Below are 12,967 nucleotides of genomic sequence, written 5' to 3' on the forward strand. Positions count from 1 at the left end.
TGCTGCTGCCCCCTCCCGGGGCGCCGCGATGCGCGGCCCCTTTAAGGCGGCGCGGGGCGCACTGTCCCTTTAAAAGGCGGCGGGCGGGAGGCGGTGGCGGCCGGGGCTATCGCCTGCCCGCCGGGTTTTCCCCCCCTTCCTGCCGGCTCGGCGTTCGCAGCCGCCCGTTAAAAAGAGGAGGCAAGATGGCCGAGCTGGGCAGCAAGGGGGTCACCGCCGGGAAGATCGCTAGTAATGTCCAGAAGAAGCTGACCCGGGCGCAGGAGAAGGTAGGGGAGAAATGGAGGGGGGGCACGGCCACCGCCTCCCCGGGATGCGGGTCCCGGGGCTGGTACCCCTCCCCGAAGCAGGGATGCGGGTCCCGGGGCTGGTACCCCTCCCCGAAGCAGGGATGGGATGCGGGTCCCGGGGCTGGTACCCCTCCCCGAAGCAGGGATGCGCCTAGCAGCGGCGTCCCTGCACACCACCCCCCCACCCCCCCATACCCTCCTCTCTTCAGGGGCTGGCAGCTGCTGTCTCCGCCGGAGGATTTGGGAGCCCCTCGGCATCCCGAGGATGCCCCAGCTGTGGGGGTTTGCCATCCGCCTGCACGCTCGGGATCAGCAGGAACATGGCATCGCGTTCGGCTGGGAGAGGGGAGGGAGGACAGGGCGCCGCACGTTTGTTTTAAACGGGGAGATGCTGCGTTGTTTCGGCAGGAGGAGAACCTTCTTGCTGGGGTGGTTAAGGTTGCGCTTTATGCGGCAGTTCCGCGAGCAGCGCTGTGTTTTGCGGTAGCGCTAAATGCGTAACCTGGAAGAGGGTGAGGAAAAGGAGATGTTGCTTCCTTATCTTCTGACAGCACAGCATGGCAGTTGCTGCTTGTTTTACTGACCTTGAGCTCCAGGTTTTGGAACGATGGCGAAGCAAAAGCCATACGGTCTTTAAAGATCGTGCCGCTGTCTGCTGAGGGAGGGGTGGTTTCTGAATCCCGGGAGCCCGTTCGCGGCTCTCCACCCACCCCTGTGCCAGCAAAAGGTGCCAGGAATATGCAATGGATACTTTCTGTGTTCATCTCTCTGGCATGCTCCATCTGATGCCAGATGCCTGCTCTGCGTAGGGATTATCAGACATTTTACGAAGGGACATCGATCAGCTGCTTTTATCCCAGACACGCTCATCTTGGTTTTCAGTGATTTGCTGTGAGATGACATTGACTGAATAAGGACTGGTGCATCTTCGAGGGAGGGAGGGTGAACAGATCTGCCCACTGCTGTTCTCATGCCGTGGAAGTTATCTTTAGCAGATAGATTTAGTCTGGGAGGTTTGGGATTGGATGCAGCGCTGGCCTGAGCCTCGTACCAATCACCGACGCTGTTGCAGAATGCTGCTGGGTCAGAATGGCAGCCCCAACCTGTTGGGCCCAGCATTGCACATGCTGCTTCCACTAATTTAAGCTCATTTACTGGACTGGGAGCATGATTTGAACTTGCCTGACTGCTTGAGGAAAAAACCAACAACCCACAAGTGAATAGCCGACGTAGTATGGAGCTGGCTGCAGCACCGAGGTCCTGGCCTCGCTCCCCGTGCCAGAGGGAGCGTGGCTGCGTCCGTGGTTTTCCCCCTTCCTGCAGTTCCAGGGGGGGACAGGACAGGGAAGCTGTCTCCTGGTATCTAGTTCACCCTGAACTCGTCACAGATGCTAAATCCATTCTGCCTTAACCACCAGATGGCAACCATATTTTTAGTTAATATGAAGGTAGGTGGTGAAGGCTGAGCTCCTTGGCCGGCTAATGGAGTTATTGTATTTATCGGTGCAGCCTGGAGCCAAGTGTGGCCTGCCAGGCCCTTCCCTGGCTTCTTATCGGAACGCACGCAGGTTCTTTTCCTAGGGAGAGTTTTCCACAAATTCCTCTCAACTGGAGATCCAGTTCACTTCCTTGCTTATTCCCTGGTGGTGACTGGGGATATGGGAACTATGACAACAATAATCATCAAGAGTTTAGCCGTGTTTTGCAGGTGATTTGCACAATCTGAAATCAGTGGTTTGTCTCTTAGCACAGCTCCTTTCCCTCTAAGGAGCGAAGGAAAACAAACCCCAAAGCACTTGCTTAATAACACAGTTCTAGCTCCTTCGGCCATTGTTATCCTAGCGCAAACAAAACAGCTTTGCTCTCTGGCCTCTAAAAAAGAAAAAAATGGCATTGCTTGCTTCATCTTCTGACTTGCCCCTTCATACTGCTACAGCGTTATCTCCAGCAAGTCCTCTGTTGTGGAGTGTTAGCTGTTTCACCTGTGTGTCTAAGGGACAGACTTTCACTGAGGCAAACTTGCGGTAACTTTCAGCTGGTGAGGAAAGATACAGCTCAATAGAAAGTGACAAGGGAGGCACCAGTCTTCATGGCATTACACTGTTGTGTATATATACTGGTCTTGTGGTATTTAGTTTTAAACTGTGATACTACCTTTAGTAGGAAGAGTAAACCACAAGATAAAGATCAGGTATTTAAAAAAATAAACAAAAACATAAGCAAAAGCGTGCAGAGGTAGATCTGCATACATAACAGACCAGGCACTTTAAAAATGTATGAGGTTTTTGTGAAGGGATGCTGACTGAGGTTCAGCTTTCCTTTTTGAGGCTTAAACAAGCTGACAGTGTTCCTTTTACGTATCTTCTTTTGATTTGAATCTAGGATAAAAATTCTTCCCTTCAGAGTGGTATCTCCCTCCCAACTTGAGCCCTGAGGCTTTGACTTCAGCAGTTTCCTTCATGGTGAATTTAAGCCTTGTGTTAAGCAAAGAATGATGTCTTTTTGTTCAATGCAGAATTCACACTGAAACACTGTACACATCCTTTTTTCCCCTTCTGAGATGGCTATTATGTAAAGTATGCAAGATATTCCTTCAGAAGTACTGTTTGTTTTGAGCCTTTCAGCAAAACTGCTGGCTATTTTTGGAAGACACTTTCTCAATTCTACAGGAAACATGGGGCGGAATGGTTGACTATGCTGTTTGCGAATGGGCTCTGCACCCTTATAACCTCTCGCTCTATCCAGCGGTAGCCTCAAGTACAATACTTGGCAATAATTTGCCCATTGTCTGGTGAAATGTATCAATTAGTTGATGGCTCTGTCCAGCGGAACCCACCTCACAGAAGGAACCCATGCAACTATTGCTGACTAATATATTACCCTTTGCAACTAACAATTAGGAGATTCAGTCTGGAAATCACGCTTTGTTAATCCTGTAGTTAGCTGAAGGATTTTCAGACCAAGATGTTGAGGTCTCAGCCTTTCATAATTCTAAACTTCTTAAAATAGAGGAAAATTGTAATGCCTGCAGTGTCATGATGTCTTGGAGAGACCCTAATGTTTGCAAGCTCTTTCAAACTTTGCCAGTAATGATTTGAAGTTGTTGGTTTTTTTCCTCTATGTCTGTAATCCGTCATTTTGGTTAAAGTTTATGTTTCTGCTATGTGATCACTTTTTATCTTATATTTGACATTTTTAAAAAAACTCCCCGATTTCCACAGTTCCCATTTCTCTCAAAGAGTGCCCTGTTTCTGGATGTGTCAGCCTGCACATGCACAAACATTTCTGCTTTAAACAAATTGAGACAGTGTCTTGGTGACTTGATGGAATCCTGACGTGAGGGTAACTCCTCTGCAAAGCTGCAGGATGAGGTTGATCTTGGGGAGCAAGGGGAGCAAATGGATTTTTGTTATTTGGCTGGCAGTGAGGGTCCTTGTCAGAGAATCAAGCGCTTTGCTTTCCTCCGGCACATTAGGCAGAGATTCAGAGTGGAAAAGTGTTATTGGCTATGCGGGCACTGATTGACCATTTAAATTGCGTACAGATTAATAGGCGCATGAGATGAATTGTAAAGTTGACATTGGATAGTGACGTTTTTCCTTGGGAGCTTTTTTGTGTGGAGAGGAGTAGAAAGGGATGAACTCCCCTTTCTAGACTCAGTCTGAGTGTGGGAAGATGCTGTTCTGTAGGAGTGGTGGTGTCTTGCTTTCCTTTCATTACAAAGCTGGCCAAAATGAGGAGTCTGTTCTGTGACGTGAACAGGCTGTCATATTTTTTCATAGTTTTACTCTGATGTACCAACAAACCAAGGTATCCCTTTTTCTCCCTCTCTGTCCCTAACCAAAGGGGAAGGCTTTGTTCCAGGGCCTGGCAAAGTTTAGTTTGCCAAACTCCCTTGTGTTGGGGGATATCATTTCGGTTGTAGACTCTGCTACTGGCTTGCTGTGTTGCTGTGAGATGTCGCTTCTGCTTTCTGTTCTTGGCTTACTTTATCCCACCGATGTGTTTCCCACATACATGCTTGCAAAGTCTCCCTGGTGAAATCTTCTGTCGGAGCACAGTTCTGTTTTCCTCTGGCTGTACAGCCCAAGGAGGCTGGGCTGTAGTCCTGGTTTCACAGGGCTAGTGTGACTGTAGCTGTTAGTAGCTGGGTTTGCTGGTGCTTATTCCCTGCCTGCTACAGTGCAAAAGAAGATGTACGTGCCAGTAAACTGGAGGCTTCACTAAAGAATTTGCAGTCCAGCAAGGAGAAATAACTGAGGACACTGCCCCTGAAAAGGAAGGTGCAGGACTGCTTTTGGCAGGCCAGTGTCCTGCAGTCCCGGTGCATTTTACAATTAATTTTTCTCGTGTAACAGTTGTAGTAGCACAGACTGTGTCCAGAAAGTATCTTTTTGTTTCCTAGAACCTTAGGCTTTGTGTCTTTCCCCTTGTAATCCCTTGCTGGACATGAAGCTGTGATTTAGGTGGAACAGGGTTTGCAGAAGGCATGGCTTGGGTTTTGAGTTTGCCCTGATAAGACTGTTGGGTTTTTTTTTTTTTCCCCCTCATAAGACATGGTCCACACATGTCAGGCAAGAACACCTAGAATGAAGTCTCAGCTCTGTTGAAGCAGCTGGGAGTCTGTACCAGTGAGCAGCACCTAAGAACCTTAAACCAAATTTAAATAGCAGCTGTCTGCAGGATTCAGCTGTCAGAGGCTGCCTGATCTGTAGAACCTCTGCTGATGGGGGGAGTGGCTTTACTCAAAAAATGGTGGATGCAGAAAGCTCTTTTACTGAGAAGTATTGCATCTACCTACTTGGGAGAGGTTCCTTACTGGTTTTCCTTCAGAATCCTTCTGTCTCTTCCAAGCTTGTGTGTTTTTTACTTGGCTTTGCCACCAAACAATCCTACCCTATGCAATCTGTCTTGTGCCAGTGACGTACAAATTGCCTGAAGAGCTACAAGAGTTCTCTTGCTGATCTGGCGTGAAACTTCATTTTTTTTCCTGGAGGACTCCCCAGCTGACAAGGAAAGGGCTTCTTACTTTATACCTGTTAGCTTGCTTTCTCAAGACTGCAGGGCTTAGGTGATGGGCAGAGTCTCAAAGGTACTTTGTGCCTCAAGGTTGCTGAAAAACAGGCACTGGTTAGAGGAGAGAGATCTGAATTAATGCCCCTAATGTACAGATGATTCCAGTATGAACTCAGACTGTATTACTGGGTGTCAGATAATCTGCATGGGGCAGGGAGGAGGTGAAATAGGAAACCAGGCTCCACGTGTTTCCTTGCCCGGGGGATGTTTGGCAGGGGGCTTAGAGGGCCCTGCTGAAGGTGCTCCTCTGTAGGGGAGTTGGCAACAGATTTCTTTTAAGAAGCGGAATCTCACACAAGGGTGAATTTTCTGATTGGAAAAGGCCCCGCCCTGTTCTTGGTCACTTTATCTTGCCTGTAAGTTCTAGTGTTACAGCCAGCCCTCTTCAGTGCAGTTCTTGTGAGATCAGGTTCATAAAGCAGGATCTGGAAGGTCTCTCTTTCAGTGAAAAGACTTTTGATGAGGCTCTAGGCAGGATAGAGTTAGTGTTACAGAACTCATCTGCCAGGGGATGCCATCAAACTTGTCTGCCCTCTCCCTCCATCATGCATGCTGTTAAGCAAGGTTTTGTGTTTCCAGGCACAAATTTTTTTGCAGCATCGCAAATGCTTTTGGTATGTGACTAGCAAACGGCAGGTCTGGCCAAGCCGTTGAGGAAAGCTGTGGGCAGCCCGAGGTGTTCAGCATATAGCTGCGCTGGGGTCTTTAGGTATAATGCAAGTTTTCCTTTGTTCTGCACCCTTTGGACAGAGAGACGAGACCCTGTTGCTTGGGTCCCAGTGTGTCGTAAAACTCTGGTTTTGGGACCTTTTGGAGTGCCAAGAGGGTAGCTTAGGTTAACAGGTATTAGACTGGCTATTTTTTTCCACTGTTCTGATGGTGACCAGACACCTGAGCTGCCCACTGTGCGAGTTCTGCAGCTTTGCAAGGATCGTTTTACAGTCCCAGTGGCCTACCTGTATATGCAGGGATCAGACTGTCTTTCCAGAAGTGCTGTACTGGCAACTTGACATTAGTGTGAAAATAGACTCGGTGTGCCTAAGCGGAACAGACTTGTAGTTCTGTCTTCTTCACCTGGCCACAGCTCAACTCCCTCAGTCGGCTGGGAAATTCAGGGTCTGCAGACCAGCTGTTCTGTTGTGGGGTAAGACTCTAGTAATGTTGACCAGGAGACTGTGCATTCTCCACCTCAGAGCAATGAGATGGGAACAAACATTAAAATATTAATAAAGCCTCCTTGGAGAGCTGCTGGCAGGTGGAATGGTGCATCAAGGCTCATTTTGACATGAGCTTGTGGTTTAGCATTCTCTTGGGGGACACTATATTTGCTTTTCTCCAACAACTGCAATGTGGAGTGTGTGAGTGTCAGCAAACCTGACATTCATACTGCTGAGTTAAAAGGGGTCATCTCTCACAGAAAGGGGTTGAAAGAGAAAGTAATTTATGTTGTCTTGATAGTTAAAATCAGTTTAAAATGTGATATTAGTTGACTATTTAATACTGTCAGAACAGGAGTGAGGAACTTCTGCAGATCTGCCTGAACTGTTGGCAGTGATGCAAGGGACGAATAAATCCTGGCAGGTGTTTTTTCAGCAGGTGCATGCAAGTGAGTGATGGACCTCAGACAGTTCAGGTTTCCCTTGGAACATCTCCTGGCTGTATTTACTAGCCTCTGAAGCTGCTTGGTCTTCACCAAGCTGGCAAGTGCTGCAGGGCAGGTCCTGTTACACATTTCTGGAGAAACATTGGAAATACTGTTATTAGCAGAGAATAGGATTAATGAATCTTTTGTTTTAGGCTACACTTTCATTATGCTAACTTGCTTGCATAGTTTTGTTTCTTAGCTGCTACTCGGAAAGTAAGTACATCTTTAGATTTGTAGTTCTGTGGTCTGAAGGAGCATAAATAGAAACTGTCCAACCAGTGGGTTGTACAGTTGTTTAATTAACTTTTTTCCTTTTTCTGCTCCCCCCCCCTCCCCTTTCCCTCCTCTCCTCCCCTAAGTTTCTCCTTCATTATGTTGGGAGCTTGCATTCAGGAAGGGTTTGGATGTTGGTTGTATTTTGAGGAAGACTTGGAAGCCAGAGCTTGGGGCATTACACAGACCTAGAGAGAAGTCCCACAGAATCACTATGAAGCAGCTTTATGAAAATGAGGAATAGGTACTGTGTTTGCTCAGACCTCTGCAAATACACTTTTTCTACCATTTAGGCTGTGCTGGAGTAAACTTTGCTGAGACCTGTGGCTGGCAGGTTGAAGTTTTGGAAAGTCAGCATTTCCAGGGGGTGCAGTTAGGAGAGTCATAAAAACCAGACAGTGTCGCCTTTCTTTTTGTCTCTTTCTTTAGAATAAAAAAGTCTGGGTGGCAGTTTGTTCTTAGTAAAGGCTGCCAGGCAGGATGGAGAGTGCAAACTTTACCAATAAGGAAGAACAACTAACCCCTCTGTGGAAACCACAGGCTGCATTAAGTCTCTTGATGATACACAGATATCAAAGTCTGAAGTACTGGTCTCTGCAAGGATTTGACATGCAGATTCAGTAAGCTGGTAACCTGTCTGAAATGATTTTTTTTTTTTTTGATTCTTCATTGATCACGTTTGGGTTGTTTATTTTAAGTGGTTTAGAACTTTTTGTTAAACTTGCTTTAAGAGCTACAGTAGTTACTCGGTTCTTTTCGAAGTTGCCTTTTCAGGAGGGAGATTATAGAGCTGAAGTACAAATGTTTCTCACTGGACAATTGCTAATACTCTGCTTTGAAACTGTATTAGACATAACTGCAATGCTTGTTTGCCAACAGGGACGGAAAGGGAACTTCAATGGTACAGTAACTACAGTGTTTGAAAACACAGCTAAAAGTGTTTACACTTTTTTTTTTTTTTTTCCTTTATGCTACGTGGCTTGATTGCACATTTTATCAGGCCAGAAACAATAATGCACACTTTAACCAACCCAGAGCTGAGTTTGAAGGTACTTGCAGAGTGAATTAGCAATTCTATCCCATTGAATTTATTTGGAATGGTGCCAGCGACAGACGTGAACATCTACCAAATAAGGTATAAAGACTGATGTTTGAAGAAAACTGAGATCTCTGCCTCTTTTACTATAACAGAAATGCTGGTTCTGTAGCTGTCTAGTACTCTTGTAGGTAGTATTACCCATTCCTCTAAGTTATAGTAAGTCTTTTGATCCTAGCAGCTCCAGGAGTCTTGAGTGTGGAGGGACCAGCCTGATTTCCATTCCTACTTCCTCAGCCATTGTAGGGGAAAAAATAGTGTATTTAAAAACTACAGGCAATTTCTTTCCTGGAATTTGAATGTTAATCTTGTTAATTTTGAATTTTCAAGCAGTTGAGCCCAGTGTCTTGGGGAGATACTTTCTTCCCCCTCTGTGGGTACAACATGGTCCCTCTGGTCTTAATGTTGATTCTAACACGAGAGACCAAAAAGGGGATTCAGTTTTTGTGGCAGGAGGCAGCATGTTCCAAAGGATGCTTTGGAAATATATTTTGGAGAAATTCTGGTAAGAGGAATGGCAGGCTCTATGAGTAAAACTGTGCTCAGGAAAAGTTTAAATGCATCCAGATGGAGAAATGTACTTGGATTCTGCGTCAAACACTCCTTAAAGTATAGGTTCCTAGGCAGTGGAGTGAAACAGCAATTCTTCTGTGTATTGAACTTTCTACAGTAGGAGAATACTAGAGATTTTTGTCTTTTCTGTTCAGACTGAACAGCCAGTGCAATACTCCAGGCCTAGCTGTGTGTTAGTAAACTTGAGCTGCTGAAGGAACATACCTACTCTGATAACATTTCCCTCGTCATGCATACAGGCAGCATCATTACTTGTCAATATCTGCAGTGTGATTGTATTATATATTACCAGAAAAATCATTCCCTATCATGAAACAATTCTAATATAAATATTGGACAGTCTCAGTTAATTAAGATAATTCTGGTTTGTTTCAGTAAAATTCTCTATTCCAGAAGACTTAAAAGCGTTTGGAGATGTTTTTGCAGAGGTTTGGTAGGGATGGTTTTGTAGGCAAAGGTGCAGGGGTATTTTTGAACAGTGAAATTTTAATGAAAGTACATAAGCTGAAGAAATTGGAAAAAGAGGTTGGCTTTCTTTGGGGAGGAAGAGTAGTTGTATGTGCAGGGCTGGGAGAGGAGAGTTTGGAGACTGACTGTAGTGTGATGGGAGGGATCAGAGAGGTGATGCAATCAGTTGATCGCAGAGCCCTGTAATGGTATGCTACGTCTAACTGCTCATGGTTTGGGACTTGCCTGTGAATGGGTATCAAGAGTGAGTTGCTAGTCTGGAACTTTTTGCCAAGCTGAAGCCGCTTGCTGTCCTTACTCCGTGACCCCTGGTGAACATAAACAGTTCAGGGAGGGAGTGTGCATTATCAGGGTTGGATACCTTGCGATGAGGCTGTGGGTATAATAGGTGAAAAGAGCTGTGTCGCTGTGCTGGATGAAGGTGATTTGACTTAGAGCTGCGATGGTTTTATCTGGATCATCTCTTAAGCTGTCAGTCTCAAGGGTCCAGCTGAGAGGAGGCTCTTTGGGGACCACACTGTAGAGCTTTTCCTCACCAGTGTGAGGCAATGTGGTCCAGATTCTCAGCAAGTACTCTGGCAAAGAGGTTGGTGGGCTTACACCCGTTCACAGCAGAACTTGGCCCATCAAGCCCAGTCCTAAAACCTGCTGTTACTCATCCTTCCATCTCTTTTGAAGTAGAAGCAGTCCTCTCGGTCGGGTGGAAAGGAGGAAGAGCTGTTTTCAAAAGCTGCTTGGGAAGACTCAGTAAGAGCTGATAATCTGTGTTGCTACATACATTCCCATTGCGATGGGACAAGCCACACTGTAACCCAAACTGGCTGTGGAGGGCACTGTCCCTAAATCTCACCATGTCTGATCCCTTGCAGCTGTTGCCCTCTGGCCCAGGGATTCCCAACAACTGATCCAAATGTCTGTGTCTTTTCCCTTTACTCCATCATGCCTGTTACGTGATCCAGATCCATCCTGCATTTGAGAAACTCCTGTCCCTGTTCAGCAAGGTGGTCATGAACCCATACAGGAGCTTTCCTAGCCTCTTAAGGGCTCTGCAGCCAGCCTGTCCCTTCAAGAGTCCCTCTCTCGCATCGTTCTGCCTTATAAGAGCTCCTCTGCCCCTCTCCCTCCCAGCACACACCTGCTCCTTTATCTCTTTCTCCAGCTGAGGCATGGCCCCAAATGCCTTTTGTGTTTGGTTGCTTCATTTTGCATTAGGTCCTGCGTAAAAATAAAAATACTTCTTGTAAATGTATAAACATTTAAAATTAGTGTTGCAGAGGAGGAGGTGGAGGACTTGAGAAGGGGGATTTGTGCAAACAGTACTATTCATGCTATCTATTCCTCTTACTAGTATTACTGTTGGCTATAGATAGAGTTTAATTAAGCTATGTTAAATGCTTATCCAAGTAATAGATGTTGATGTTGCTGAAGTCCTGTTGCCTGGAATGTCAGATTGATGCCAGCTAAATTAAGTGATGCCTTTTGGCCTTATTAACTACGGAGCTGCAATGTAGCTACTCTCCAGCTCCACAGTTGTGGCCACTCTTTTTTGGTCTCTGATTTGGTACTGCTTAAGGCTGGGGCAGGCAGAAGGTAGGGTGGAAATTTACCTGTTTTCTTGCAGACTGTTTTTTACGTTCTGCTTCTTCGTTTTCAGGGTATTGATAGCTGAGTATTCTCCCCAGTCTCTAGTTTGCTGGAAAGCAGCAACTCTGGGGAATACAGTGTTTGCCTGCTTTGAATAAGAGCAAACCAAGTAGGGAAAAATATTGCTCAGGAAGTTATGAGTTAGGCATACAACCGCATATGGCCAAGATGGCTTGGTTGCACAAGCACACTTGACAGCTGTGTGTTCAGTGGTCTGATTCTTGGGCAGTTATGTGGTTGGGTGGGAGACGTGCAGCTCATGTACCCCAGACTTGACAAACCAAGGCTGAATGACCAAGATGACCCTAACAGCCTGTGTGTCTTCTGGTGAAGCTGTGAGCTTCCAGCACCTCCAGTATCAGGCCACCTGCTTAAGGTGTCAGGGTTGAAGCATCTGAAGTATATATATATATATAATATAATTTTATTATATAGATTATATATATAGGCTCAAGAGTAAAGGGTAGGAGAGGGAGATATCTATACTTTCTTCTTAACTGCTAAAGTCTTTCATGCAAAGGAAGAGATACATAAAAACAAGTATGTCATCCTAATAAACTTCTGTAAACCAAGGTAAGCTCATGTGTTTATAGAAGGGGAAAAAAAAAGTCCACGTAAGAACGCAGTGAGTTAGACCTGGAAAGTTGAATGTTTGGGGATGGGTGAGGGGGCAGGACCATAGATATATCTAGGGAAGAACAAAGCAAGAAGTAGTTCTTGTTGTATACTGTTGGTTATAGGTGAGAACCAACCCTTGAATTTGTGCTAGGGTACAAGCTTAGTGCACGGGCTATAGCTGTTCGACAGGGCAGGCGTAATGCAAAACTACCTAAAGAAGAGGGCGGGGGGGCGGGGAGAGAGAGGGACAGAGAGGAGTAACGTAGCAGGACTAAATCAGCTAGTGTAGCAGGAGCCTTTAAAAGGAACCTGGTTTTGAAGGTGCTTGGCTAGCCTAGGGTAGGCAGACAGTGACGTGCAAGCATATGAGCGTAGCACAGTGACTGCAGAGACCAAGCTATGAAGTGTCAGTGAGAAAAGAAATTGCTTTTCTGTACCGTCTGTCACAGCACTAATGCTGCTGTGTTGTGACTTAATTTAGACTTGAATGATGCTAGAATCTAAACTGCAAAAACTGTGGGTGGAGAGGGAGGGAGAAACAACCTAAAATGTTGAGAATAGTCAAGGGGCTAGGATCTTCATGTAAAAAAAAGTCCTGGAATGTCAGGATTTGGGTCAGTGCTGTATGCACACTGGGGACCTCAGCCACTTCACCAGCTCCTGTCATGTCCCTCTTCTAAGTGCCTTTCTGTGGGAAAGGAGATGGTTGGTTTGGAGCCTGTGATTCCTTATATAAGAGAATCTTTCTGCTTAACTGATTTGCCATGTGCAAAGGTGGTGAGAGATAATGCTTGCAAAACATCCGGAGAACTGAGGATTTATTTGTGTGTTCTGGTAAACATGCTGTAGAATTGCCTTGAGGAAAATAGCTCTTGCATCCTGGAGATGAACTGTGTATTTTCCTAAACTGCCAGTATGGCTGTTTTCTTTTGGAAAGCAGTCCTTCTAAAGACGGATGTTAGAAGTATGGGAGGTGCGTTAATTTTCTTTCGCAACAATGAATACAGATTTTTAAGTTCGATCTTTGCTTTTGCTCAGATTTCAGTTTAGATCAAACAACTAATATTCACTTATTTTCACGTCCAGCTTTTTGTTGCTGTGGTGTTGGGCCAGTCTCCCACATTCACTTATTTTCACGTCCAGCTTTTTGTTGCTGTGGTGTTGGGCCAGTCTCCCACTTGCACTAGCCTTTTCGTTGCAGTGAGAGCAGTTTCAGAGAGGTTCATGCTACATCTCAGGTCATTTCTGAAAGCCATTTGAGGGATTTTTATCTGTATTTAAGTA

The 12,967-nt window shown here is 45.8% G+C and overlaps 1 protein-coding gene across 7 annotated transcripts in view; it reads left to right on the plus strand.

Annotated features, from left to right (window-relative positions):
* Positions 1 to 12,967, plus strand: part of BIN1 (bridging integrator 1) — a 101,255-nt gene continuing 88,288 nt past the window's right edge. Inside the window, exon 1 of one of the 7 annotated variants that reach the window (XM_055812066.1) lies at positions 1 to 269. In XM_055812066.1, coding sequence (XP_055668041.1) covers positions 186 to 269 — 84 coding nt within the window. In that variant the 5' untranslated portion in view covers positions 1 to 185. The remainder of the gene's footprint in view (positions 270 to 12,967) is intronic. The other 6 variants (XM_005237669.4, XM_027787138.2, XM_027787136.2 and 3 more) reach the window with 6 other exon arrangements.

Source organism: Falco peregrinus, chromosome 8 (genome assembly GCF_023634155.1).
Source record: "Falco peregrinus isolate bFalPer1 chromosome 8, bFalPer1.pri, whole genome shotgun sequence".
Taxonomy (NCBI): Eukaryota; Metazoa; Chordata; class Aves; order Falconiformes; family Falconidae; genus Falco; species Falco peregrinus.